Source organism: Marasmius oreades, chromosome 7, assembly GCF_018924745.1.
Source record: "Marasmius oreades isolate 03SP1 chromosome 7, whole genome shotgun sequence".
In the NCBI taxonomy this organism is placed as follows: domain Eukaryota; kingdom Fungi; phylum Basidiomycota; class Agaricomycetes; order Agaricales; family Marasmiaceae; genus Marasmius; species Marasmius oreades.
The window spans coordinates 302,981-329,544 of record NC_057329.1 but is presented as its reverse complement, the minus strand read 5'-3'; the positions used below and the strand labels follow the sequence as shown (position 1 = coordinate 329,544).

Sequence of the window (26,564 nt, the reverse complement as noted above, 5' to 3'; positions counted from 1 at the left end):
ATTGAATGTAAGCGGTATTGGAAATGACTTGCCATACATGATAGTAATGATACCCCACAGGGAGAATATATATATTCGACAGAATTGGGACATGGTGAATTGTTATGTTTGGCATCAAGGGAAGCGGTGTGTGAGGTCATGGGAGAGGACGGATGAATGTTACATAAGCCACGTGGATTTTCAGGTGACAGGGGAGGTTCGGCCCGAAAAATATCTGGTTTGGCTTTAACTGGGTGCTTCAAAGGCCGTTGCAACCTTTCTCGAATCCCACATGCCATGCTGCTCGACCTCCCGAGCCCTGTCCTCGTCGTTGCCCCCGATGTGCTACGGCATTTAGAAGGCGACCAGGCTCTATCTGCGCTTTGGTTCTGTAAGTCTTCCCTCTTTCTTTCACCCTCGTTCTTTTATTCACTAGTCTTATCTGTCCCCAAAGTATTCTCCAAGTGCAAGAGTTCTGTGCGAGACGGACAACGCCTGGAAAACATTAGCTGGCGTTTATGGTACAGGGAAATGGCGGCGAACCATTCGTATAGGCCGTTGACGCCAAATTCGCCAGCATTCGAGTTAGCCGATGTGCCGTTTGTGTTGTCCGGAGGTGAGTACTTGAGTCCCAGCCCTGGTTTTGTGGGATTTTTCTGATTATTTCTTTCTTTCTTTTTTTACACGCAGAACAATCGAGAAGGCAACCGATAGGGAAAGTCCTACACGAAATGCTTCTTGACACTCCTTCGAAGACAATCCAACTTCAACTCCTCTCAGAGAAGGAGAAGAAAGGTTTTCAGCCGCTACAGAAGCCACCACCAGAGCTAACCAGATCGGTCACTCTACTCCCAACACCTGACGATGAAATTCTTTCGATATCATTTATTCCTCAGGACCAACCTCAGCACACTAGGACCGTTAGTTCGACCAGCCCTTCCCCTTCTCCTTCACGTGGCGGCGGCGTTGCTACAATCAACTTCACTTCTGCACCAGCGAGCGGAATGACACTCTTTCCTCGCGTCGTAGTCGTCAATCCGACTCCGAATCCGACGCCTCATCCCACACCGCCCGCTACCCCCACACCAGTCATGTCGGTTCGGTTGCCAGTGGCCGTTTCTCTTTCCACGCCCACCTCAACGACCCACACCGTGCCCGGCAAATTCTCGTCGTCGGTGCAATATCTACATTCAAGCACGAACCCTGAATCGAGCTCTGATAACTCCGCCCTATTCCTCCATCCACTTTCGCGGTGCAGTACCCAACCCCCGTCGACATCGGTGCAGGGAACCTCCAAACAGTCAGCATCAACGCGGCCTTCAGATCTAGGTACAGGAACATCTTCGGCGTCAATACCGAGGATTAGCAAAGCTCAAACAGTCGTATCTCCATCCCCAGCCAAAACGCCGAGCCCAAATAACCCTCATAATCCAGTCGCTGTCCTGTCCCCACAACTCCCGCCCTCCCCAGATCTTTCCTCCAGCTCCGCTTGTTCATGGAGTGAGTCAAGGACGACAGGTAATACGGAGCATTCCATTTCTGGCATCACGGCTACTGTCACCACCGGTAATGTCAACTGCAGGAGTAACAGGTGCAATAATGAGGTTATTACGGCCAGCCATCATCCCCCTAATACCGGAAGCACTATTTTGCCTTCTTCCTCTTCTGGTAGCTCTTCCTCATATCGAAGTTCCGGTGGACAGGCCGTTCTACTCCCATCAGTAACGCAATCAGACGCCGCTGCATCTGTCTCGGCGCGCAAGTTCTACCTTAGTTCGACCACAACTACGCCCAGTCCCGCGAGCGGTAGTTCATTTGAACGAAGGAGCGACGTATCGCAGATGTCAGTTTCTCCTATCAATGAAGAGGAAGGTTCGCAAGAGCGACGAGTACCCCAATCGTCGAAACCTCGGGAGACATCACATCCTAACCCAAACATAGCTGGTCCGATAATAGAGACAGCACTCTCTCAACCTCCTCTTCCACGGACTTCACCGTCTGACTCCTCGGGCTCTTTACCTTTACGAAGCACTAAACGCGCATCACCCGACTCGCTTCCTTCACAATCTCATCACGTGGCACATCCAAAGCCCAGTACATCTCAGGCAAACACCTCCCGCCGAACTAGTGGAAACAAATATGTTCATAGTCGTTGTACAAGTGAGAGTAGTCAAAGTCGGAGTCGGAGTCGAAGCAGACACAGGGTCGCTGACGCCTTGACGATGACGTCTACCAACGTTACTCCTGGAAAGGTCAATGATCTCGGAGGCGCAAAACCGAGGCCAAGACGAAAGGGTAGTGGAGATGGAGGAGGCCCCAAAGTAGGGGGAGATAGAGGAAGGTTTGCACGGTCGCAAGGATACGGGATATACCAGCCTCACTCGCAAAATCCCACCAGTCAAACACAGGTTTCAAAGCCTCAGCAAAACTCGCCGACCACGGTGCGTCCTCGGGGTGCTCAACAGCAAAGTAAGAAGTTTTGTGTTGGGAATGAGGAGGATGACGAGGACTGGGAAGATGATGATGAATGTTCGTCGATGTCGAGGTCAACGTCTTTATCCCACTCGAGGTCGAGGTCGAGGTCTACACGTAGTCGCTCACCCCGGACTGTGTCTAGTGGTGTACAACAAGCACAATCAAGACAGCCACCTTCTCCCCTTGCACAGCCATCCTCTGGCGTTACCCCTCAGACGAACGGAAAAGATAGTCGGAGCCCGGAGAGTCAGAAAGCGGTATCTCATGATCAGGAACGACCTCAAAAGCAGCTCGGCACTGTACTTGGGCTTAACGGCAGGCAGGTCGTTGTTATGGCTACAGATGACGATGACGATGACGATTATGACGATGACGACGATGATGATTGGGAGGAAGAAGAGGAAGAAGAGGAAGAAGATGGCAAAGCGAACATGAAGCAGAATGTACCTCCAAAGTCTGCGGAAAAACAAGTAGAGCGGAAAGAAGAGAAAGTGTTGGATGGGGATGATGGGGATTGGACTTCTGCGTCAGACGATGATGGAGGTGCAGTGGATGTCGAGGTAAGTTTGCAAAAGGTCGGCTGGAGACTCTTGCTAATTGTCCTTCATCATCGTAGACCACTGTAACGGCCAACGCTGCGGCTGGTACGGGTACCGCCGATTCGTCTCGAGCGTCAGCAGGAACGGCAACACATGCCACCCCCGTCTACACGAACAGAAGTAGTTTGCAAGGGAATGGTAAAGGGAAACGAAGCCAGCAACCTCCCCCATTGACCCAGCAAGTGAGTACAAGTCCCATCTATGTGACATGATAATGACCTTGTTGGTGCAGCAACCACAGCAGCAGCGCGACGAGAACAAGCCTCAACATTATCCAAACCCACCTGCACCCCAACCCCTTCAGAGAGCATATTCATCGAGACATGTAGGTAGTACAGGTGGCTTGCTACAGCCACAGCCACCACCACCACCTGTTAAACGAACACATTCACAACAGGCTCAACAACAACGTCAAGTTCCACCCAACCATCGCCATCCCCAACATCACCACCGTCCACAGCGACATCCAGGCGTGGACATATCGCAAGCTGCCCTTGAAGTTCAAAGACAACTCGACTTTTTCGAGAAGAAACCACGGCCTACATGGTCTGACCTACCGAGGACGGGTTCCGGGCTTCTAAGTCAGTTAATGAACCCGGACCCCGATATCTTCCCTGTAGATCATCCATATAGGTTCAGGTACTCGAGTGGGGATGTTGGGATGCCGAAGGGTGTCACGAGGTTGGGAGTTGCGCCATTGACGCCTACTGGGGACGGGAGGCCGCCGTTCCACCAAGCACCGCAGCAGAAGAAGAGTGGTATATCATCTGGAGCGCCGCCCCAACCTCCCCCTACTCCTACAACCAAAAGCTCATCACCGAAGGTGAACCGTACTATTGGTCGACCGATGGCTCCTGGATTGAAGATGAGCAAGAGTGCTGTCGCATTACCTGTCGCCGATGCTGTTACTGCAGCCAGTGTGAAGGACGCTGGGCCGGTGAATCCCTTGAAGAAGAAGAATGGGTCCATGACCGCAAATCCTTCGGTCAATGGTGGCTATCGTCCAAAGGGAAAGCCTCAGGATGAAGTACTGGAGGATGATACGGATGTTGATCAGCCCGCGGAGATTTCGAGCGTTGCGCAACGGAAGCTGGCTGTGCTTGCGGGAAGGAGGGATGCAGTGAAACATCAGCAATCCCAATCGCAAGTAAAAAGCAGTTCCTCTCGCATACTACCCGATTTCTCCTCTCGTACTGCGACGGGTACACGTGTAGACTCGGCGAATCCGAATCCTATCCAGATTCAGCGCACGCAGTCCCAGTATGTACCTGGTGCGACAGCCATGGCGGCAGCACCGCTTCCGCTTGGATATCCATACAACTTACCTCCAGCCGAGCCACCCTCATCACCGAGGACAACGAGGCAGTTGATGTTGAGGAAGGAAATGTCGGAGAGTGTGAGATGTAATTTGTTTTGGTCGAGGCAGTTGAGTCGGGCGGAAACATCGGGACCTCGAAGACGCTCGAGTCAAGATGCGGCTGGGAATGGTCAAGGTGAAGCTGGCGTTATCGTTGGCGAGAACAACGGTGTCGGTGATCCTCTTCCTCCTCCCCCTGCTCCTCCACCGACGAATGTCAGCGCTGTACCGAATCTGGTACATTTGAGCCTGAAGAAAAAACCTGGACGTGGCGCTTTGGTTGATGCCACTGGTAACGGCGAGCCTAGTGTTCAGGAAATAGGATGGGTTGGGGATAGGCCACCGAACCCGAGACGACGAAGTTCAGCTGCTGTGTCTGGCGTCAGTCAGATTCCGAACGGTGGCGATCAGGACTTTGGTGATGTCGACGGGCAGATTCATGTTGGAGGTGGTGGGAATCTTATCACCCGCACAAGGAGTTGGGCAGGTTTGGGTGGGGGGACTGGGGGAATGACGCGAATGTTTTGAGGTCGTCGTCACTTGTCCCCCCCCCCCCCTTTCACGCGACGTCAATTGTTGACGTTTTTGGTCTTGAACATGGGCGTTGTACTCATTATCGCGCATTCTTTTTCTTTCTTTCTTTCCTTATGGGTTCCGTTTAATCGTTCCTTTCTTCTCTCATCTTATTGGCTATTTTGGGCTTATCTGCATCATCGTTCAATTGTACTTTATTCATGATCATTGCAAAACATAACCATCACCATATCGCGCTCTTGCTATAGTAGCTATTCAGTCGTTTCTCTATTTAACTCTACCCTACATTTGTTTGTAGTAACTGACTTATTCCTTGCCCCTTCATAGCCTCTGCTCTTTGGGTTTTTTGTGCATAGTTATTCAATTCCGAACTGTCAATCTGTAACAATAATAATAATACACAAATCGTTCTAGTCCATTTTTCCAGCTCAGCCCGCTCTAGATTTCGTTTCTAAAGGTTAGATTCAGCAACGATTCACAACTGGCTCGGCTTGCGGCTCCAGCTATCATAGCCGTAATACGCCTCATCAGCAACTTACCCAATTTAGTGGTGAGCTTTCTCGGCTTTTAAGGGCTTTTCGGGGCTTTTCAGCCGGTTTGACCAGCTCGCAAGTTCAGCAGTCCACCAGCTTGTCTGTACATCGCAGCTATACTCCATAAAATAGATTTAAAACAACTTGTCTAAAGTCTAAAATATGTTATTTGCTCACCAAGGACCCCCAGCAGCGGAGGTTATCTCAAAAATGTATGTTGACCAGAAAATCTTGGCGGACGGACCCGAGCAAAATGGAGCTGGTCGGGAATCAGACATGACTGGTGGCTGGCGACTTGTTGGCTTGTACAAGCCCCAAAAAGCCGTAAAAAGTCCCCACCACCAAATTGGTAAGTTCCTGATGCTGCAGGCAGTTCCGTTGTCAGGATCCCAAGTGACAATTATTTTCTAATCTATTACAGTTGAGTCGACAACTCCGAGATGTCGAAATGATCATGTATCCTGCTAGGGACAGAAAATGATTCTTCGTTTCCATTTTGTGTGAATTGCATCTGTGACAACGAAGTTTCGTGAGTATATGAGCGTTCCCAGGCTGCTTGACGAATATGGAGGATGATGTGACTGGTTATAAGGGAATGTACAACACGCTCAAATCTGCTTATTGGTTAGAGTGTTGCTGAAGATGAGGAAACAATCTAGCGTACGAGATCAAGAGAGTGGTTCGGGAGGCAACCTAAAGGCATAAAACCAGGTCAGTTCCCATGATTATGATCATGGTCAGCTACTATACTGCCAGAGGCTCCAGCTATCAGTCACTTACTGGAAGAATGACATTGCATATCATGTTTATCAGTGAGATTACTGGGGTGTGGGGGTGAGAGATCAGTAAAAAAATATACAGATTGGAGTGGAACACCCCAAGGCTCACAGAACATGATCACATAGTAGGCAACACCTAGCTTCAAGTCAGTTTAAATTCATGGACAGGGAAAATTCAGATGGTGATTCTACCATCTTGATATATAGTCTTGAGGAGCCCTGATCTGCTACCCCTATAATCTAGAGGGAAAACAGCATCATGCTTGTACTATTGGTGGAACTGTGGAAAAGGCTAACACACATGCTCTGAGACCGGGTATGAGAATCATCACAAATGTACCTAGCAATAACACATCAGCTCCTTAGTCTTTCAGGTGAGGGATGGATAAATGACTCACCAGTGTCATATGCCAGCCAGGTCACCCAAAATGCTAATAAAGGTAAACCGCTGGTATAGAAGCACCCAAAATCTGGATAGTATGTAATTGGAAAGGGTCCAACTAAGAGAAGTGATATTATTTCTACATAACAGCAAGGGAAGGAGAAACCTACTTGCAGGGAGTCTTGAAAACTGTGCCAAGAAGAAATAGCTTGGGGGGATCCCACAGGCAAGGAAGAATATGATGAATCCTATGCCCACTGAGACACTTCTATTCCAGACTGCCCAGATACGAAGTGTTAGAATGGCTGACCAAAAGTAAGTACACAGCAAAAGACCGAAAAGTGTGGTGTGGCAGCATACCTTGAGACAGACAAATACCAACAGCATATGACCCTATATAAACAGTCATCTAAGTCCCATTGGGAAATATAGTGTAATATAGAACGTACATGCAGTAAGGATGAAAGTCAAAGTGCAATGACGATCAGTCAAATTTCCAAAATGGACTGTGTATAGAGGGATCACTACCAAATGGACTCAGAATATCCTGACATACCCACAGTAGAGAGCTAATCCTACACTGTCAAAAAATGGGAGATAACGTTGGATGATGTATACAACAGTCAAGGATGACCATTTCCTCATCCAAATATGTTCAATCTCAACATCAAGATTGATTATTGTGTCGTAAGCAAGAAGCATAGCGCTGGCAACTGTGACATTCAAGATTCAGGTGCCCAGTTATTGGAAATACTTTGCTGCAGACACAAACCATCCATAAACTAAAAGCAAAATTAGTCTTGTCATTTGAAAACATTGTTTGATAGAACTTACTGGGACTATGACCAACTCAGAAATTGCCATCTGGAGTTCAGCCATGGACAAGCAGGAAACTGGGAAAAGGGTATCAGCATGGTATGATATTTATTGTAAAACAGACTGCCATTAATCAACCATCAAATGTTGGCGGCATGTTCTCCATAAATATCAAATCAGTGAATGGCAGATTCTGATATAAAATTGATGATGGCAGTCTGACGAGAATTTAAGAAATTATGAGGAGGGGAGGGGGATTGTCAAGTGGTGAACATTTGAACTCTTGCTGTTTGCTTGCTGTACTCGGCCTCAGCTGCTCCGCTTCTGTATGAATAGAGTCAACGTTTCAAATTTCAACTCTCGGACATGATGTCGTTCCTGAATCATCAGCATCCACTCACCAGATACCTCGGACATCATGTCACGAAGCCCATGACGATGGTTCCTACTAGTACACCTAAACTTCACCAATAAATGTTAGGCGTACCTGGCCAGTGGCTTGTGATGATCATGATGGGGACTTGGAGAAGATCAAAAACGGGGCAAACGGCAGTTGGCACGGCTTTCCGCGGCCGGCTGAAACCGTGACGGAGTCATGGGTGCCACCAAGAAACCATCTACTTGCACGAAACACGGTGTGGGGTAAAAGGACGTACAGCATCACAGCTGAATATACAGGTTGATTGGCGACTTTGGCTGAGTACAAAGATGACGACGACCAACGACTAGTCAGGATACAGTTTTAGTAGGTTTTAGTGGGATCTTCATCCAGTCTTACTCCGACATATGAAGCTCTGGTCGTGTGTGGCATGTCTACTACGCCGTGTGGTACTAGTATGCTTTAAGTTTTCAGGCTCTCAGAGGGAGAAATAAGCACTCACTGATAAATCGGCGCAAGTGGCAACAATCAAAACCCGAGCCTGTTTCAGTCCGGTCTCAGCATTTACGGTTGGTCCTTGTGGATTTGTGATCGTAGGCGGTCGGTTTGTTTTACTGGCGTGGCGAGTGGGAGTGTGATGATGTCACATCGAGTCACTGCACACGAGTCACCGCTGAAGTAACTCGTTCTTTGATACCGCAACGTAGAGTTTCCCGAAAAGTAATTCCACGCTCTCTTCTCTGTATTGGCCGTCCATAAAAGTCACTGGAAATTGTACCCATTCCGTTCCATTTCCAATAGCAGAGCCAACGCTTCACAGTCGCCATGCTCCAATCCCTCAATATCAGCCCTTTGGGAAGCCTGAATCGCGTTCTACAGAGTTGACCGACTCCAGACCTGATTGTTTATGCATTGGATTTCGGTCATGTTTCTGGTGAGAGACTAAAACTCCATCGGGAAGTTACACTTACTCTGCCAACGCAGCGGATGAACATAACGAACCGTTTTGCACGAAAATGATCTCAAGAACGACCAAGCGAAACACACAGGCTGGCTTGGAAGACATGCGATAACTGGTCATAACGTGCTCGTTGCCTCATTCGTCGTTTTATGGTGTTCAGCTACTACAACGGTTGACGTAGATATTCAATGATGAGGACTGGAGCATTTAGCTTTCAAACGACCCCAGGAAGACCGTCCAAGGTTGCCGCGTTAATTCCGCTCAGGAACTTTTCTCAAGCGCTGAGAGCCATCGTTAGGTCATATCATTTGAACTTCGTATCTACATCTTCATTATTACATCGATCGGAAGAAACTACGCCCCGTGCCTTACTGGTCCTAATGAGGAGTCACGCCGCAGCAGACCTGGAAGGCCGCACTGAACAAATGGGTGGATGGTGTGCCTGTATACTGTGAGTTTTTTCCTGGCTTTTGTTGCGAGACTGCACGATCTTGACAATATGTGCCACGGTCAGACTAGTGGAGACAAGGCATCTTCAATCCGTCTGGCATACGTATCGCTATACGCAGATACTAGGCCAAGACCGTTTGATCGTCGAAGCGAGGGCAGTGTCTGTCCCCCCCGGAGATATGTACAAGTGCCGCACGGTCAAACATTCCTATCACGGATACAGACACCGTAAGTTCTGTGCTTCCTCTGTCCAGCTTCGTCAGTAATGAGTTTGTTTTTTGTTTCTCAGGCAACGACGTTCAGCGTGGTTGCAATTCTGTCGTTGACTATATGAAGAGGGATACAGCAACGTCGACCGATGAGAAAATCTTCACATCGGCTGAATATTCCATCGACCAATGCTTATGCAAGATGGTCCATCGCTTCCCACCGGAACTGTGACGACTCGGAGGACGACAGAAGCCAATGTTGCGCAGGAAGGGACCGTTTGACCGCAAATCCTGCAGTAGGCGGTGGTTATCGTCCAGAGGGAAGATCTTGGGACGAGGAGTTGGAGGATGAACAGATACTTAAGGCGACGATCATCCGGCGGAGATTTCGAGCGGTGCACAACAGAAGTTGGCTGTTCTTGCCGGAAGGAGGGATGCTGCGAACTTGGATCAGCAATCTCAATCGCAAGTCGAAAGCAGTTCTGCTCGCATACTACCCGATTTCTTTTCTTGTGCTGCGACGGATACACGCGTAGACTCGGCGAATACCAATCCTGTTCAGATTCAGCGCACGCAGTCCCACCTGCTACGACAGCCATGGCGGCAGCACCGCTTCCGCTTGGATATCCATGCAACTTACCCCCAGCCAAGCCACCCTCGTCATCGAGGACAACGAGGCAGTTGACGTTGAGGAAGGAAATGTCGGAGCGTGTCGAGATGTAATTTGTTTTGGTCGAGGCAGCTGAGTCGGGCGGAAACATCGGGACCTCGAAGACGCTCGAGCCAAGATGCGGCTGGGAATGGTCAAGGTGAAGCTGGTGTTATCGTTGGCGAGAACAACGGTGTCGGTGATCCTCTTCCTCCTACCCCTGCTCCTCCACCGACGAATGTCAGCGCTGTACCGAATCTGGTACATTTGAGCCTGAAGAAAAAAAACTGGACGTGGCGCTTTGGTTGATGCCGCTGGTAACGGCGAGCCTAGTGTTCAGGAAATAGGATGGGTTGGGGATAGGCCACCGAACCCGAGGCGACGAAGTTCAGCTGCTGTGTCTGGCGTCAGTCAGATTCCGAACGGTGGCAATCAGGACTTTGGTGATGTCGACGGGCAGATTCATGTTGGAGGTGGTGGGAATCTTATCACCCGCACAAGGAGTTGGGCAGGTTTGGGTGGGGGGACTGGGGGAATGACACGATTGTTTTGAGTTCGTCGTCACCTGTCCCACACCTGGTACGCAATGTCAATTGTTGACGTTTTCACCCTTGAATATGGGTGTTGTACCCATTATCGTGCATCCCTTTTTCTTTCTTTCTTTCTTTACGGGTTCCATTTAATCGTTCCTCCTTCTCGCATCTTATTGGCTATTTTGGGCTTATCTGCATCATCGTTCAATTGTACTTTATTCATGATCATTGCAAAACTTTCATAACCATCACTATATTCCACACTCTTGCTATAGTAGCTATTCAGTCGTTTCTCTATTTAGCTCTACCCTACATTTGTTTGTAGTAACTGACTTATTCCTTGCCCCTTCATAGCCTCTCTACTCTTTGGGTTTTTTGTGCATAGTTATTCAATTCCGAACCGGTCAATCTCTAACAATAATAATACACAAATCGTTCTAGTCCATTTTTCCAGCTCATCCCTCCCTAGATTTCGTTTCTAAAGGTTAGATTCAGCAACGATTCACAACTGGCTCGGCTTGCGGCTCCAGCTATCATAGCCATACCGCCCGCAGGCATCGAAGGTTCCCTGAAATGCATCTGTTATACAGTGCTCAGGATGATCCCAAGTGGCGATTATCTACTAATCTATTACAGTTGAGTCGACAACTCCGACACGTCAAAATGATCATGTATCAGGCTGTTAGCGGCAGAAGATGATTCTTCGTGTCCGTTTTGTGTGAATGGAATCTGCGACAACGAAGTTTCGTGAGTATATGCGCGTCTCCAGGCTGCTTGACGAATATGGAGAATGATGCGACTGGTCCCAAGAGAATGTGTGATGCGCGCAAATCTGTTTATCAGTTAGAGATGTTGCCAAAGATACAGAAACAATCTTAACATACGAGAACATGAGAGTGGTTCGGAACTCGACCTAAAGGCATAAAATCAAGTCAGTTGTAATCATAATTGACCAAGATACTGCCAGGGGCTCCAGCCATTAGCTACTTACCGGAAGAACAACAGTGCATATCACATTTATCAGTATGAATACTGGGGGGTGGGGTTGGGAGATCAGTAAAAATTATACAGGTTGGAGTGGGACACCTCACAGAACATGATCACATAGTAGGCAACACCTAGTTTTGTGTAAGTTCAATCACACGGATGGACAAGGAATATTCAACTGGTGATCCTACCATCTTGAGATATAGTCTTGAGAAGCCCTGATCTGCTACCCTTATGATCTAGAGGGAAAACATCATTATGTTTGTACTATAGTCTATTGGTGGAAGAGGCTAACATACATGCTTTGAGACCAGGTATCAGAATCATCACAAAAGTACCTAGCAACAACACATGAGCTTCTTGGTCTTTCAGGCAAGGATGGATAAATGACTCACCAGTGTCATATGCCAACCAGCACACCCAAAATGGTAACAGAGGTAAAGCGCTAGCAAAGAAGCATCCAAAATCTGGATAGTATGTAATTGGAAAGGGTCCAACTAGAAGTGATATTATTTCTACATAACAGTAAAGGAAGCAGAAACCTACATGTGAGTCTTGAAAATTGTGCTAAGAGAACATAGCTTGGGATCCAACAGGCAAGGAAGAATATAACGAATCCTATGCCCACTGAGATACTCCTGTTCCAGACTGCCCACACACGAAGTGTGAGAATGACTGAAAAAAGTAAATGGAAAAAGATGAAAAAGCATGATGGAACAGCGCACATTGAGACAGACTGATACCAACAACATAAGACCCTGCATAAACATTCACCCATTGGACAACATGGTGCAATGTAGGACATACATGCATTAAGGTTGAAAATCAAGGTGCAATAATGGTCAGTCAAATTTCCAAAATGGTCTGTGTATAGAGGGGTCACTACCAAAACAGACTTAGAATATACTGACACACCCACAGTAGAGAACAGATCCACCATCAAGGAATGGGAGATAACGTTGTATGATGTATACAACCGTCAAGAATGACCATTTCCTCATCCAAATATGCTCAACCTCAACATCAAGCTTGATCATCACATCATAGGCAAGAAGCGTAGCGCTGGCAACTGCGATATTCAAGATTCAGGTACCTGTTATCGGAAATAGACACGAACCATCCATAAACTAAAAGCGAGGTTAGCCTCATTATTTGAAACATTATTTGACAGAACTTACAGGGACTATGACCAGCTCTGCAATTGCCGACTGGCGGTCAGCCATCATTTCCAAGCGGGGACAAGAAGGAAACTGGGAACAGGGTCTCAGCAATGGTATAGTTGTATATATAGTATTTATTATAAAACAGACCGCCTACCTCCGCATCATGATTAATCAGCTATCGCAAATCTCGGAGAAGACGGTTAGTCCTGAGTCATCAGTACTTCAGTATTCACTGCCACCCAGATGCCCGTTGCCTGAGCATCATATGGAACTGAAAACCTCGGTTCCCACTGGCTTGCGATGACCGTGATAGCGATAAGCTTGGAGAAGATCGAAAACGGGTAAACGGCACTTGACACGGTGTTCCGCCGGCTGAAACGGAGTCATGGGTGCCACCAAAAAATGTGTAGAGTTGAATATACGGCCGAGTGATGGCAACGGCTAGTCAGGATACACAAGTTTAGTAGGTTGAGTGGGAGGCTTGTTGGTATGGGGGAGTGTGGATGTCTACGTGCGGTATGCTTCAAGTTTTCAGGCTCTCAGAGGGAGAAAAAATTAATCACTGATGAATCGGGACAAGTGACAACAATCAGAACCCGAGCCCGTTTCAGTTCTCAGTATTTACGGTTGGTCCTTGTGGATCCGTGATCGTAGTGCGGTCGGTAGTTGAGTGTGATGGGTGTCACGTCGAGTCACGAAACTGCGACTCACAAGCACCCCCACGACTGCTGAAACAAAGCTGAAACAAATCTCTCATTCCTCTGATGCACCACAACGTAGAATTTCCCGAAAAATACTTCCGCGCTCTCTGCTCTTCATTGGCCGTCCATACAATCACTGGCAGTTGTACCCATTTCCTTTCGGATAGTACAGCCAACGCCTCACGGTCGGACTCCCTCAATCTCTCTGAGCGAGCTCGCCTAAAATTCTACAGAATTGACTGACCCCAAAGGACCAGATTCTTCATGCATGGATTGGATTTCGGACGCTTTTGTAAAAATTTCCGGTAAGAGACCAAATCTCGATCTGGAAAGTTACACTCACTCCGAAGAACATCAACAGAGCGAACATATATTAAGGACTGGTTTACACGAATATCAAGCCGGTTTTGAGAAGCTTGAATGCTCGACTCGAAGGACGACAGGCCGATATTGAAAACCACTGGCCAAGCTGCGAAAATGATCTCCAGTGGCAAGTACGACCAGAGCGAGCGTGGAAGACATGCGATAACTGGTCATAACGTGCTCGTTGCCTCATTTCGAGCACATCATCATGCTGTTCAGCTGCTACGATGGTTGACGTGCCTATTTGATTCAACGATGAGCGCTGGAGCGTTTAGCTTTCAAACGACCCCCAGGAAGACCGCTCAGGAGCTTTTTCGGGCGCGTCGTTAGGTCATATCACAATTTGCGTCGCCTTGAACTTCTGCATCTTCAGTATTACATTGATCGGAAGGAACTACCCCCCGTGCCTTACTGGTTCTCAATGAGGAGCCACGCCGTAGTAGACCTGGAAGCCGCACTAAACGGGTGGATGGCGTACTGTGAGTTTTTTCCCGGCTTTCGTTGCGAGACTGCACGATATTGACAATATGTGCCACGGTCAGAGTAAAGACAAGACGTCTTCAATCCGTATGGACGTACGTATTGCTATACGAAGATACTAGGCTACGGCCGTTCGATCCATCCTTGAAGCGAGGGCCTCGGAGATATGTACAAATGCCGCTCGGTCAACCACCCTTATTATGGATACAATTACAGACAGGCAAAAGCGATGCTATACTGACATAAAGGTAAGTTCCTGTCTCCACCTTCGTCGGTAGTGACTTTATTTCTCAGGAACGGCATTTGCAGTGGGCGCGATTCTGTTGTTGACCATATGGCGAGGGATATAGCAACGTCGACCGATGGGGAAATACTCACATCAGCTGAATATCCCATCGACCAATAGTTATTCAAGACGATCCCATCGCTTGGCGCCGGAACCGTGAATGACTGGGAGGACCGATTTCTCTTCTTGTGCTGCAACGGATACACGTGTAGACTCGGCGAATCCCGATCCTATCCAGATTCACCACACGCAGTCGCAATATATACCTGGTGCGACAGCCATGGCGGCAGCACCACTTCCGCTTGGATACCCATTACCGAGGACAACGAGGCAGTTGATGTTAAGGAAGGAAATGTCGGAGAGTGTTGAGATGGCAGTTGAGTCGGGCGGAAACATCGGTTAACATGCGGTATGATCGAGGTAAAGGTTGTGTTATCGAAGTTGGCGAGAACAATGGTGTCGGTGATCCTCCTCCCCCTTCTCCCCCGACGAATGTCAGCGCTGTACCGAATCTGGTACATTTGAGCTTAAAGAAAAAACCTGGAAGCGGCGCTTTGCTTGATGCTACTGGTAACGGCGAGCCTATTAGTGTTCAGGAAATAGGATGGGTTGGGGATAGGCCCAACCCGAGGCGACGAAGTTCAGCTGCTGTGTCTGGCGTAAGTCAGATTCCGAACGGTGGCGACAGGACCTTGGTGATGTAGACGGTGGAGGTGGTGGGGATCTTATTACCCGCACGAGGAGTTGGGCGGGTTTGGCTGGGGGGACTGGGGGAATGACGAGTGTTTTGAGGGGTGAGCAACAGTTCGTCGTCGCCTGTTCCCCCCCCTTTACGCAACGTCAATGGTTGACGTTTTCGCCCCCGAACATGGTTCGCGCATACTTTCCTTTCTTTCTTTCTTTACGGGTTCCGTATAATCGTTCCTCCTCGCATGTTATTGGATTTTTTTTGGTTTATCTGCATCATCGTTCAATTGTACTTTATTTCCGCAAAATATCACCATCTTCAGGCTCTTGCTATACTCTATTAGCTACTCAGTTCCCTACACGTGCTTGTAGTAACTCACTTATTCCTTGCCCCTTCTAGCCTCTTGCGCTCGGGTTTTGTGCATATTTATTCAACTCCGAAACAGGTCATCCGTAATAATATACAAATCGTTCTACTCCATTTTTTCAGCTTGCATTCACACTGGGATTTCTGCTGCTCTAGTCGTCTTCGTCATACGCCCACAGGCATCCGAGCCAACCCAACTCTCTGAAATGCTGCTGTCACGCAGCACTCAGGACCACTGGCAACTGTTCACTGATCTATTACAGTTGAGTCGACAACTCCGACACCTCGAAACGATCTTGTATCCTGTTACTAGGGACAGAAGATAATTCTTCGTTTCGGTTTTGTGAGAATTGAATCTGTGACAACGTTTGGCATGAAGATGAACGTTCCCAGGCTACTTGACGAATATGGAGGACGATGCGACTGGTCACAAGCGAATGCGCGACACGCTCGGGTCTGCTTATTGGTTAGAAATGTCACCGAGGACAAGGAAACAAATTGAAACGTACGAGATCAAGAGAGTGGTTCGGAAGTCAACCTAAAGGCATAAAATCAGGTCAGTACTAATCACAATCAGCTAATATACTGCCAGGGGCTCCAGCCATTGACTGCTTACTGGAAGAACAACATTACATATCTCATTTATCAGTGAGATTACTGGGGGGTGGAGTTGGGAGATCAGTGAAAAAAATATACAGCTCAGAGAAGGACACCCTCACAGAACATGATCACATAGTAGGCAACACCTAGCTTCAAGTCAGTTTAAATCCATTAACAAGGAAGATCCAGCTGGTGTTCCTACCATCTTGATATATAGTCTTGAGGAGCCCTGATCTACTACCTCTATGATCTAGAGGGAAAATAGTATTATGCCTATACTATTGGTGGAACTGTGGAAGAGGCTAACACACATGCTTTGAGACCAGGTATGAGAATCATCACAAAAGTACCTAGCAACAACATATCAGCTCCTTGGTCTTTCCAGAGAGAATGAATAAACGACTCACCAGTATCATATGCCAACCAGCACACCCAAAATGGTAACAATGGTGAACCACTAGGGATGAAGCATCCAAAATGTGGATCATATGGAATTGGAAAGGGTCCAACTAGTAGAAGTGATTTGATTTCCATGTAATGGCGAAGGGAACAGAAACCTAATACCTACATGTGAGTCTTGAATATTGTGCTAAGAAAAAATAGCACGGGATCCAACAGGCAAGGAAGAATATGATGAATCCTACACCCACTGAGATCCTCCTGTTCCAGACTGCCCACACACGAAGTGTGAGAATGACTGAAAAAAAGTAAATGGTGAAAGATCAAAAGCATGATGCAGCAGCGCACATTGAGACAGACTGATGCCAACAACATAGGACCCTACATAAACAATCATCTCAGACCTATTGAGAAAGATAGTGCAACATAGAACATACATGCAGTAATATTGAAAATCAAGGTGCAATAATGATTGTTCAGATTTCCAAAGTGGACTGTGTAGAGAGGGGTTACTACCAAAAAGAGACAGAATATACTGACACACCCACAGTAAAGAGTTAATCCCACACTGTCAAAAAATGGGAGATAACGTTGTATGATGTATACAACCGTCAAGAATGACCATTTCCTCATCCAAATTTGCTCAATCTCAACATCAAGATTGATCATCACATCATAGGCAAGAAGCATAGCACTGGCAACTGTGAAATTCAAAGATTCAGGTGCCAGGTCATTATGGGCTTTGTGCACAAACCATTCATATACTAAAAGTAAAGTTAGCCTCATCATTTGAAACATTGTTTGATAGAACTTACTGGGACAATGTGCTGATGGTTAAAAGAGACTGAAATTGCTGTCTGGAGGTTAGCTATCATTACGAAGTGAGGAGACTCAGAGGTAGGAAACTGAGAAAAGAGTATCAACAATGGTATTTATTGTAAAACAGACTACTGTTAATCAGCCATTGAATGTCGGTGGCATGTTCTCCAGGAATATCAATCAGTGAATGGCATTGGAAGCCGGTGCTGTGTAAGCTGAGGATATGAAGTACAGCACTTAACCGATATTTCGTCGGCTGAAACGGAATTAGAAATCATCTACAAGAAATGTTGTGGATGTGGCCCGAAAGTACGGACAGCAACGTACAAGTTCACTGATGCCCGGGCCTGAGACAAAGATGACGGCCCGGTGTCCAACTTCGAACCAACTTCGAACATTTAGTAGGTTTGATTGACTATTAAGTTTTCAGACTCTCAGACGAAGAAACGATTACTCACTGATGGGTCGGGTAAAGTGGCAACAATCAAAAGCTCGAGTCTGTTTCAGTCCGGTCTTATGGTTGGTCCTTGTGGATCCGTGCAGTGGGATCGTAGTGCAGTCGGTAGAGTGCGGGTACTAAGTGTGATGGTGTCACAAGCCACGAACTTGTGACGCAAACACCTCGATCTCGAAACGAATCACCGCAATGTAGAGCTTCCCTTCCGCGCTCTCCGCTCTGCATTGACCGTTCACCCCGTTTCCTTTCCAATAGCAAGGGCCCAATCAAAGCCAATACTTCACGGTCGTGCTCCCTCAACCTCTGTGAGCTAGTTCGCCCAAAGATTGCCAGTGAGAAACTTGGATCGCATTCTACGGAGATGACTGACTCCAGAGGACCAGATTGTTCAGTGCTTGGAGGATTTCGGATGCATCTGGACGTGTCTCTGGCGAGAGAGTAAAACTCGATTGGGAAAGATACGTGCCTTACTGGTCCTCAATGAGGAGCAACGCCGTAGCAGACCTGGAAGTCGCACTGCACGGATGGGTGGATGGCGTGCCTGTATACTTAACAAGAAGTTTTTCAGTCAGTCTACTGTACATACATACTGCTATACGCAGATACTGATCCGCCGGCCGTTTGTTTCGAAGCGAAGGACAGTGTCTGTCCCTTCTTGGGCGATACTAGCACAAATGCCGCTCGGTCAAATACTCTTATCGTGGATATAGAAAGACAAAAGGATGTTGAAGGGATGTCGTATTAGACGTAAGTTCTGTGCTTCTTCCCGTTTGTCTGTAGAGGGTTTATTTCTCACGTTTCGGTGTTTACAGTGGGTGCGATTCTGTCGTTGATCATATGGAGAGCCTGGGCTATCATCGGATTTCCAGGAGGAGAATGACCGAGATGCATCAATGCATGAGGGTATTTGAAGAGATTGAATCCCAGCGGCGTATAACGGGACGATTGCGGTGAGCTTGACGTGTACTCGGTATTCGATTGATCCTGCGCTTTGATGGAGGGATTATGTGACTCTTGGGCGGTTGGGAAATGCCATTACGGAGAACATTTACGACTCACAAACGGGGTAGAAACACGAACAGTCCTAGCTTCTCTAGTGGTGATTTTGATCCTTCGGGTTTACTTGCACGGCCTATTGCTAGTTCTAAGCAAGCGTCGTCGAAAACCAAGTTTTAAGGTCTGGGTCGGAAGGTCTACAAACAGCTTGTCGTGGTTCATCAGCAAGAGCCATTTTCCCTTCTGCTAGACAACGAACAGTTTGGTGGTCGTCTTCCGATTCACATACCGCAGACAACTGAGCTACTCGTTGGACGGCCAATGCGATGCGTCGGTAGATTCAACGGCTGTTGGGCTAGGAATGCAGCAACGTCGACCGAAGGGAAATCTTCACATCACCTGAATGTCCCATTTTTCAAGACGATTCCATCATTTGGCGTCGGAACTGTAAACAACTGGGAAGACAACGGCAGACAGACACCATTGCGAAGGAAGAGACCGTTTCCGTTGTTTTGCTACCCTCTGAGTGGCTCGTTGTTGATTCACCTTCGAGTTCGAATCTAAGTATATTAATTCCCACTGTTGAGATCATTCCACGTCATGCCATATTGTTATCATTATTAGGGTTTGAATAATCCTGCGATAGATAGATAGATAGATAGATAGATAGATTACGCAGTATGGTCCCACAAGGGAACTACCGGCACTACTATACGTGTACCCTAAGTACAGAGCAAGCCGGGGTACGTCGTCAACCACGGCATCGACTGCGCATTCGCGTGTGGGTACGTAGTATCATTTAAATTCTTCATGTACAGCCTATCGTAGACGCTTAGACGGGTAAATGAATAATCATTACTTAACGCTTGATTGATCGACGGAGCCCCCCCCCACATCATCTGTGTTTGTTACTCACATTTACCACTGCCCAACATGTCTTCCGACGAAGAGACCTATGATGGAGCACAAGCAAAGAAGCGAAGAGTTCAAAGAGCGTGCGATGTTTGTAGGAGAAAGAAAAGTGTGTTCTCGAGTAAATCATTTTGCCTGACCCGAATTGACCCACTCAAAGTAAGGTGTAGGTTCTCGCTTTGGTTACGAATTTGGCTCTCTCTCGACCTTAATCTCATGCTGCTCGGTCAGGCGATGGCATACAAATGCCCGGGAACAAGTGCTCGAACTGTATCGCATACAGTCTCGAGTGTTCGTATGTGGAAGCTGCCAAGGTATGGACGCCAGTAACGAGTATGCTATACTTCAGCTTCAGGGCTAACAAATATTTTGTTCCTAATAGAAACGAAGTCCTCCCAAGGCGTTAGTCCTCATATTTGAAAAGGAAATGGGTTCGCAGTTGGCTAAAATATCCCTACTAGATATGTTGAAGGGTTGGAGAATCGACTTGAGAAGATGGAAAGCCTTCTTCGTCAGGTTCGTCCCATAACTCCTCATTATGAAGGCATTGATTGAAGGCGGAGTAGCTTATGCCGGCTGAAGACCTGAATCGAGAATTGGGACCATTGCAAGACCTCACGACCAGCAATGCCGCCACTCCAAATCCACAGTCTTCCGATGCAACGGCCATGATGGATAGGGCTATCGATGCCATTCGAAGATACGACAAAACACCCCCAGAAACCAAAGAGACTCTTGAAGCACAACGGGAAGACCTCGAACATCTCATGCTGGCGGATAACCTGAAGAAAGTGACGATTGCTAAGCTTGATTATCGATTTTATGGCAAATCGAGCGGGGCCATGTTAGTACAAACAGCTATCGATCTGAAAGAATCGTACACGGGGAACCCAGCCGATATCCTTCCCGGATTAGAAACTCGAGCGAGGCCAGAGTTTTGGCATACGAATCCAGTACGTATCACAACGATTCTAGTGTCAGCTCTAGTCTCATCCTATCTAGTGGGAACTCTCTTTCACTCAAAAGTCTCAACCCTCGAAGTACGAGTTTCCCGATGACGATCTCCTTAGGGAGCTCGTCGAATTGTACTTCAAACACGTCAATCTCTTCATCGCACTTCTTCATAAACCAACGTTCATGCGCCATTTGGAAGACAACCTTCATCACAAGGACGAGGGATTTGGGGCGGTCGTATTGTTGGTGTGTGCGAACGGCTCCAGATATTCAAACGACCCGCGGGTTCTTCTTGATGGTGTCGATTCCTGGCTTTCCTCCGGCTGGAAGTGGTTCGATCAAGTACAATTAATCCGGAAATCTATATTGTCTCCTCCCGCTCTTTTCGATCTTCAATTCTATTGCGTGCGTCAGTTTTGAACTTACCTATGCAATATGACGAACTGATTACGAGATGCATTGCAGCTCGCCTGTCAGTTTTTGTTGGGTTCCTCCGTTCCTCATGCGTGTTGGACGATGGTTGGGATGGGTATCAGGCTGGCTCAGGACATTGGTGCTCATAGGAGGACTATACACGAAAAGATGACCATTGAGGACGAGCTGAAGAAGCGGGCTTTTTGGTTCGTATTTGATCCTTACGTTCAATTGACTGGGCTGAAGGAAAACGATAGGACAATGGTCCTCACAGATTATACCATAAGTGCAGCTTACGGCCGACCATGTGGAATTCAAGATGAAGAGTACGTGTATATCACATTCCTAAACGAATGATAGGGTTTTCATGTGAAATTATCTTTTTTTAGGTTCGACCTGGATCTCCCAATAGAATGTGATGACGAGTACTGGGATCATCCAGATCCTGAATTAGCGTGGCGGCAACCACCTGGGAAGCCGTCAACAACAGCTTATTTTATCTCTCTGTTGAAATTGGCCAGGATTTTGGCGCTTGCTCTGCGAACAATCGTAAGTCGCAGGTCAATCTTGAATTTCAGCTTACACCAAGTCTATATTACAGTACAGTATCAACAAGTCGAAGATTCTTCTAGGTTTCGTTGGACCTCAATGGGAGCAACGTATAGTCACGGAGTTGGATTCGGCTCTGAATCAGTGGGTTGATTCAGTTCCTGAACATCGTACGTCCATTTCCCCTAGGCCACTACAACTCAATCTCATCCTATTTCCGACCCTTCAGTCCGTTGGGACCCTACTCGTGACAATGAACTATTCTTCAATCAGTCGGCCGCGTTGTACACCGAGTACTACTTTCTACAAGTTCTTATCCACCGACCGTTCATTCCATCACCGAAGAAGCCATCACCCCTCTCGTTCCCTTCACTCGCAATATGCACGAATGCTGCCCGCTCCTGTTGCCATATAGCTGAGACTCAGCGGCAGAGAAATGGACGTTTATGGCCATTCAACATCGTGGGTTTCATCTTCGGAGTCTCTTCTGTCTGAACGGTGCTCATGTTTTCTGTTAGGGGGCTGTATTCTCATCTGGAATCATCTTGTTGTTGAATATATGGGGAGGAAAACGTTCCGGAGATCCGATGAAGGAGATGGCGGATGTCCACAAGTGTATGCAAGCGCTGCGGTCGGTGGAGAGTAGGTGAGTACCTATCGCTTGACATAATGCCATATGGGTATGTGCTAATCTGGCGCATGTGGGTAGGTGGCATGCTGCGGGACGCTTATGGTTCGTGTTCAATTGCTTGGAATTCTCATATTAAACTTGACGAGTTGTTCAGGGATGTCTTATATGAACTTGCCTCTGTGGGAGAGTTACCCCTTCCTCAGGCAAGTTCTCCGTTATCAAACAAACGGGAGAGGGATGCAGACGAACCGATTGCCTCTAAGCCGCCGGAAGAGAGCAGCAGCTCTCAAAACCTAGAACATCGGGCAATCGCAGGTTCAAAACGAGCTCTAAAATCCTCTGGTACGGGTCCTCAGCCACCTCAGCAGCAATTGTTTGGGTTGCCTATGTACAGCAATGAACTTGGGCGCCTTCCTGTTCACGGTCAGCTCAATTATACCCAGCCCGATATAAACCACGACGGTCAGAGTCCAGTAGACACTGGGAGTTACTGGTTCACTCATGTAGGAGACATACCTTCGGACGGCATAACTGGAGGAGGGCTGTCTACCACGAACACTATGGGCGATATCAACTTCCCATCTGGCTTACCAACCCTTGCGGATGCTCAGTTTTTCGATCAACTAGCGTCGATGACATGGACATCACACCCCTCTCGCCATCAAGGAGGAGAACAACATCTGCAACACCCCAGTGGATTTGACCCCATGATTTGGTCCGAAGCGCCGCCTGGGTTTGGGTGAGTCGCTTTTTTTGGCTTACTCTTCTTGAGAAGTTTCACTGACTAGAAGAAGGACCCCTGATATGACTCACATGTGGAGCGCTGTGTGATTCCTTGGGTTCCGCGCCCACCAGAAAATGACCGCTCGTTTCGATTCTGGACTTATCGCTGTTGGTCGCCTTCAACTTCAGTTGCGGTGTATAGACTAGAATCTCTCCTCCATCTCTCCCTGCCCTCACTTGGATTATGTATCGTTATATATCCGTTTGCACGGCAAAATGTAGCATCTTCCCTGCACTAAAATACTCATGCTACTCTCAGTTTCCTTCAATCGTTATCATAAGGTATGAATTTCCTGCGATCAAGTTTGGGAAGTAAATGATTTATGCGAGGCTAAAAACTTCCTTTGAAGTGGAGGATGTGAAAAAAAACAGACCATACATACCCTTGAAGGTATGGGTGTCAAGTTGGGTTGAGGAAGGATAAGCTTCACGTTAAGTCTCCTCGCTCTAGAATCCCAAATCTTAGTAAAGGAAAGGTCTTCTAGGACCCACCGGTGGGTCGAGCGGCATGAACGGTCCGGTCCGGCTGTTGACGTAGAGGTTGATTTCCATCTATCCATCATGAAGTTGTTCATACCACGACCATCCACCTACTGCAATGTATCCAGTCTTACAACCGCTCACCCATGATTTTTAACCCACAAAATACGCTTTGTAGTGTCTCAAACGCAAGGCTTCGGTGGCAAACACTGGTGCCTTGCTTCCTCGGTTTGACACTTCTAGACTCGGGTTTCTTTGACATCCACTTCAAAAGATGCCTCAACTGTGCGGTTCATCGGATTAACAAACTTGCAGACGCAGTGGTGGGCTGGAGATTCGTGTGGTGCGCGACTGGGCACTGTTATTCGTTCCTTCTGGTGAATTTAGGATTCGCATTCGCATCTGCAGAAGAGAACGAAGCAGATATACTTTAATCTACCTTTTTCGAAGGCGGCCCTTCGATGAGGGCTATACCGCAGGAAAAAGTCCAGCGAGAATCGAGCTGACGTGATTCACCCTTTTTTTCGCATTCGCATGGCCGCGCTTCCTCGTTTGTTCCTTCTCGAAGTTCTTTCCCGATAGCCCGAACCTCGAGGCGGATAGCTTATCCTTGTGAGGTATAAAAACCTCCCTCTCGGGGTCATGAAAGAGCCCATTGCTTCCCCATTGATTCTCCCCGACCATGCAGCTCAAATCCTTTGTTCTATTTGCATTGTCCGTTGCCTCGTTTGTTGTGGCAGTACCCAACGCGGAATCAAAGCGTCAGGCTGTGCCATTGGCAGCCGTGTACACCACCTGCGTGAAGCCGCGCACCATTGCTTTCACCTTTGTAGGCGGAATCGCTTCTTTTGATTGGTGTCCTAGCTCATCCCTCTTCATTCTAGGACGATGGTCCTCACATCTACAAGTTAGTGGGACCTCTTGTTACATGCACAACGAATGCCTTATAGCCAACGATAGTTATGATATTTTGGAGGCTTTGAAAAAGGTCGGGGCCAAGGGTACCTTTTTCCTTAGTGAATTCACTTCCTCTTCCGATTTTGTCAGCGCTGAAATAGGCATTAGATGGCAACAACTGTCAGCTCATAAACGAGTTATGATATCAAGAGATAGAATCTAACAACTGAGTTTTTAGGGAACTGCATCTACGACCTGGATCAAACCGTCCGAAACATACATTCCGAGGGTCATCAAATTGGTTCACACACATGGTCGCACCCGAACTTGAAGACCCTCAAGACAAAGGAAGAAAGTTAGTAGCGGTCACTTAACATCGTCGACAATATTCCTTAACGTTACCGTCCATAGTCATCGCACAGTTGCAGCCTGTTGATGGTAAGCTTTGCATCTGCGTCACGACTTTCGTACTCTCACCGCGGTATCTGCCGTACTCGCAGACGCTTTAATGAAAATCGTTGGTGTGAAACCAGCGATGATGCGACCTCGTATGTTAAATCGGATCCCTCCTCCACTTCATTTCGTCGTTCCTAATGTACTTTGTATAGCCTACGGAGAGTACAACGACATGGTTCGGGCAGTTGCTGCATCCCGCGGACAGTCGCTTGTGAACTGGGATTTTGAGTGAGGGCCTATTTACCCCCCGCTGAGTTTCCCAACGATTTTGTAACTGACATCTGAGTCCTTTCACAGCTCTGGCGATTCGATTGGATTACCTTTAAAGGACAGCGTGGCAGCTTACGATGCACTACTCAAAAGCAACCAATCCACCATTATTGCTCTGAACCACGAGACCAGTCGTGCGTTTTCTAGTAGTTATTCTTTAATCTTCTGAGCTCGGCTAACCTGCTTTACTTTTCCTCTTCACCCAGAAACCACGGCGTGAGGCTTTTTTTTCATCTTGTCCGAGTTACCGAATATCTCACTGTGAAATTTCAGTCAAAAGCTCATAGAGGACGTTATGCCCAAATTCAAGGCTGCCGGTTACACCCTTGACACCGTCGCTGGTTGCCTCGGGTTAGAGCCATACCAGAACGTCGGTATTCCTGGGACTCGCGATGTGAGTGTCCCCCCTTCTGGAGTGGTTATGACTACGATCATGCTAACTTTTGTTCTTTCTTTCTTTCTTTTCAGGCTAGCTGGACTTGTACAAACGGGCCCAAGTAGAGGGCAAGAACTCCGAGTCCTGGAAACTTGAAGTATAACTAGTATTCTCTTTTTGGGCTTTCTGTGCTGAATGGTCGAGGAAAGAACATGTTAAGCTAGTGATGAATCATCATTTTCATTCGAATAAGCGGCACACCCACGTGTGATTGAGAATCTGAGATAAGAGCTTTCCGAGGTGATATCGTAGAAGCCACAGAAACCTATCGCGAAACAGATGATAGATTGTAACAGATTGTACATCTGTTACTCGTAATCAAGACGGCAAGGGTTTTGGGGAGAGACGCAATAATGCAATATATCAAGAACAAGATACAAAGAAGTACGTAGACACGGTAACACGGTCACGAAGTGTCCTGGGTCATCGTTCTGCCGTGGCCTTGTCAGCCAACAGACGTATGCCAGGTACCGCCGCTTCAAGCATCAATTCGAGAGCACTGCATTCTCTGTGACATGTACATGCATATGCCACAGCGACGCCCAATCCTCCTTGCAGCCAATGGGTACGGAAAGTTTGATGTTCCTGTGAGCACTAAATACGATATAGTGGAGCCTGTAACCGCTGAAGTGCTTGCGTAAGAACTGAGACCCTTCCTCATTGACGTCGTGGTCCTCGGAAACAGTAAACAGAAACACAAATATATATTGGAGTGTGTGGTTGACGACGAAAGAGTTGAACGTTGCTTGATTGGGGGCAGATGGCCGATAATATCCTGAGTTATTCCACGAAACGCTGGCGTCACCGGAGTCATACCGATACACTGTTAGAGGTTGGAGTGG

The 26,564-nt window shown here is 47.5% G+C and overlaps 6 protein-coding genes across 6 annotated transcripts; 5 read left to right on the top strand and 1 right to left on the bottom strand.

The window, feature by feature from the left end:
- Positions 1-230: 230 nt before the first annotated feature.
- E1B28_010807 (uncharacterized protein) lies at positions 231-5,420 on the top strand. Its single transcript, XM_043155786.1, has 5 exons — positions 231-370; positions 434-595; positions 670-3,014; positions 3,071-3,235; positions 3,286-5,420. The coding sequence occupies exons 1-5, from the start codon at positions 277-279 to the stop codon at positions 4,936-4,938; spliced, it is 4,419 nt and encodes a 1,472-aa protein (XP_043005568.1). The 5' UTR covers positions 231-276; the 3' UTR covers positions 4,939-5,420.
- A 3,176-nt stretch (positions 5,421-8,596) lies between these two features.
- E1B28_010806 (uncharacterized protein) lies at positions 8,597-9,755 on the top strand. Its single transcript, XM_043155785.1, has 4 exons — positions 8,597-8,767; positions 8,818-9,245; positions 9,309-9,472; positions 9,534-9,755. Exons 2-4 carry the CDS (start codon positions 8,983-8,985, stop codon positions 9,683-9,685), a joined length of 579 nt encoding a protein of 192 aa, XP_043005567.1. The 5' UTR covers positions 8,597-8,767; positions 8,818-8,982; the 3' UTR covers positions 9,686-9,755.
- Positions 9,756-11,245: 1,490 nt separating this feature from the next.
- E1B28_010805 (uncharacterized protein) lies at positions 11,246-12,848 on the bottom strand (the record flags this gene model as incomplete). Its single annotated transcript, XM_043155784.1, has 13 exons — positions 11,246-11,467; positions 11,520-11,548; positions 11,627-11,667; positions 11,727-11,753; positions 11,814-11,861; positions 11,922-11,960; positions 12,018-12,119; positions 12,169-12,297; positions 12,348-12,380; positions 12,430-12,486; positions 12,542-12,691; positions 12,740-12,749; positions 12,801-12,848. The coding sequence occupies 13 exons, from the start codon at positions 12,846-12,848 to the stop codon at positions 11,266-11,268; spliced, it is 915 nt and encodes a 304-aa protein (XP_043005566.1). The 3' UTR covers positions 11,246-11,265.
- Positions 12,849-15,019: 2,171 nt separating this feature from the next.
- On the top strand, positions 15,020-15,319 carry E1B28_010804 (uncharacterized protein; the record flags this gene model as incomplete). The annotated part of the gene is made up of 1 exon (XM_043155783.1): positions 15,020-15,319. One exon carries the CDS (start codon positions 15,020-15,022, stop codon positions 15,317-15,319), a length of 300 nt encoding a protein of 99 aa, XP_043005565.1.
- A 4,502-nt stretch (positions 15,320-19,821) lies between these two features.
- E1B28_010803 (uncharacterized protein) lies at positions 19,822-23,433 on the top strand. Its single transcript, XM_043155782.1, has 15 exons — positions 19,822-19,961; positions 20,013-20,166; positions 20,235-20,254; positions 20,314-20,368; positions 20,419-20,805; positions 20,855-21,211; positions 21,272-21,426; positions 21,478-21,546; positions 21,610-21,769; positions 21,822-21,939; positions 21,999-22,231; positions 22,288-22,415; positions 22,479-22,502; positions 22,555-23,139; positions 23,195-23,433. Exons 2-15 carry the CDS (start codon positions 20,098-20,100, stop codon positions 23,229-23,231), a joined length of 2,397 nt encoding a protein of 798 aa, XP_043005564.1. The 5' UTR covers positions 19,822-19,961; positions 20,013-20,097; the 3' UTR covers positions 23,232-23,433.
- Positions 23,434-23,993: 560 nt separating this feature from the next.
- On the top strand, positions 23,994-25,914 carry E1B28_010802 (uncharacterized protein). Its single transcript, XM_043155781.1, has 12 exons — positions 23,994-24,492; positions 24,548-24,570; positions 24,624-24,679; positions 24,729-24,740; positions 24,799-24,915; positions 24,972-24,998; positions 25,061-25,108; positions 25,169-25,244; positions 25,314-25,420; positions 25,493-25,502; positions 25,560-25,680; positions 25,755-25,914. The coding sequence occupies exons 1-12, from the start codon at positions 24,346-24,348 to the stop codon at positions 25,785-25,787; spliced, it is 777 nt and encodes a 258-aa protein (XP_043005563.1). The 5' UTR covers positions 23,994-24,345; the 3' UTR covers positions 25,788-25,914.
- The last annotated feature ends 650 nt before the right edge of the window (positions 25,915-26,564 follow it).

Excerpts from the sequence above, each read along its gene's own strand:
- E1B28_010807 (XM_043155786.1), top strand. The coding sequence starts at position 277 with ATGCTGCTCGACCTCCCGAGCCCTGTCCTCGTCGTTGCCCCCGATGTG. Across the intron at positions 371-433 it reads TCTATCTGCGCTTTGGTTCT|TATTCTCCAAGTGCAAGAGT; the intron begins GTAAGTCTTCCC and ends CTGTCCCCAAAG. Across the intron at positions 596-669 it reads GCCGTTTGTGTTGTCCGGAG|AACAATCGAGAAGGCAACCG; the intron begins GTGAGTACTTGA and ends TTTTACACGCAG.
- E1B28_010806 (XM_043155785.1), top strand. The coding sequence starts at position 8,983 with ATGATGAGGACTGGAGCATTTAGCTTTCAAACGACCCCAGGAAGACCG. Across the intron at positions 9,246-9,308 it reads GGATGGTGTGCCTGTATACT|ACTAGTGGAGACAAGGCATC; the intron begins GTGAGTTTTTTC and ends TGCCACGGTCAG. Across the intron at positions 9,473-9,533 it reads CTATCACGGATACAGACACC|GCAACGACGTTCAGCGTGGT; the intron begins GTAAGTTCTGTG and ends TTTGTTTCTCAG.
- E1B28_010803 (XM_043155782.1), top strand. The coding sequence starts at position 20,098 with ATGCCCGGGAACAAGTGCTCGAACTGTATCGCATACAGTCTCGAGTGT. Across the intron at positions 21,940-21,998 it reads TGATTCAGTTCCTGAACATC|TCCGTTGGGACCCTACTCGT; the intron begins GTACGTCCATTT and ends CCGACCCTTCAG. Across the intron at positions 22,232-22,287 it reads GTTTATGGCCATTCAACATC|GGGGCTGTATTCTCATCTGG; the intron begins GTGGGTTTCATC and ends GTTTTCTGTTAG.
- E1B28_010802 (XM_043155781.1), top strand. The coding sequence starts at position 24,346 with ATGCAGCTCAAATCCTTTGTTCTATTTGCATTGTCCGTTGCCTCGTTT. Across the intron at positions 24,493-24,547 it reads GCACCATTGCTTTCACCTTT|GACGATGGTCCTCACATCTA; the intron begins GTAGGCGGAATC and ends TCTTCATTCTAG. Across the intron at positions 24,571-24,623 it reads GATGGTCCTCACATCTACAA|TTATGATATTTTGGAGGCTT; the intron begins GTTAGTGGGACC and ends AGCCAACGATAG.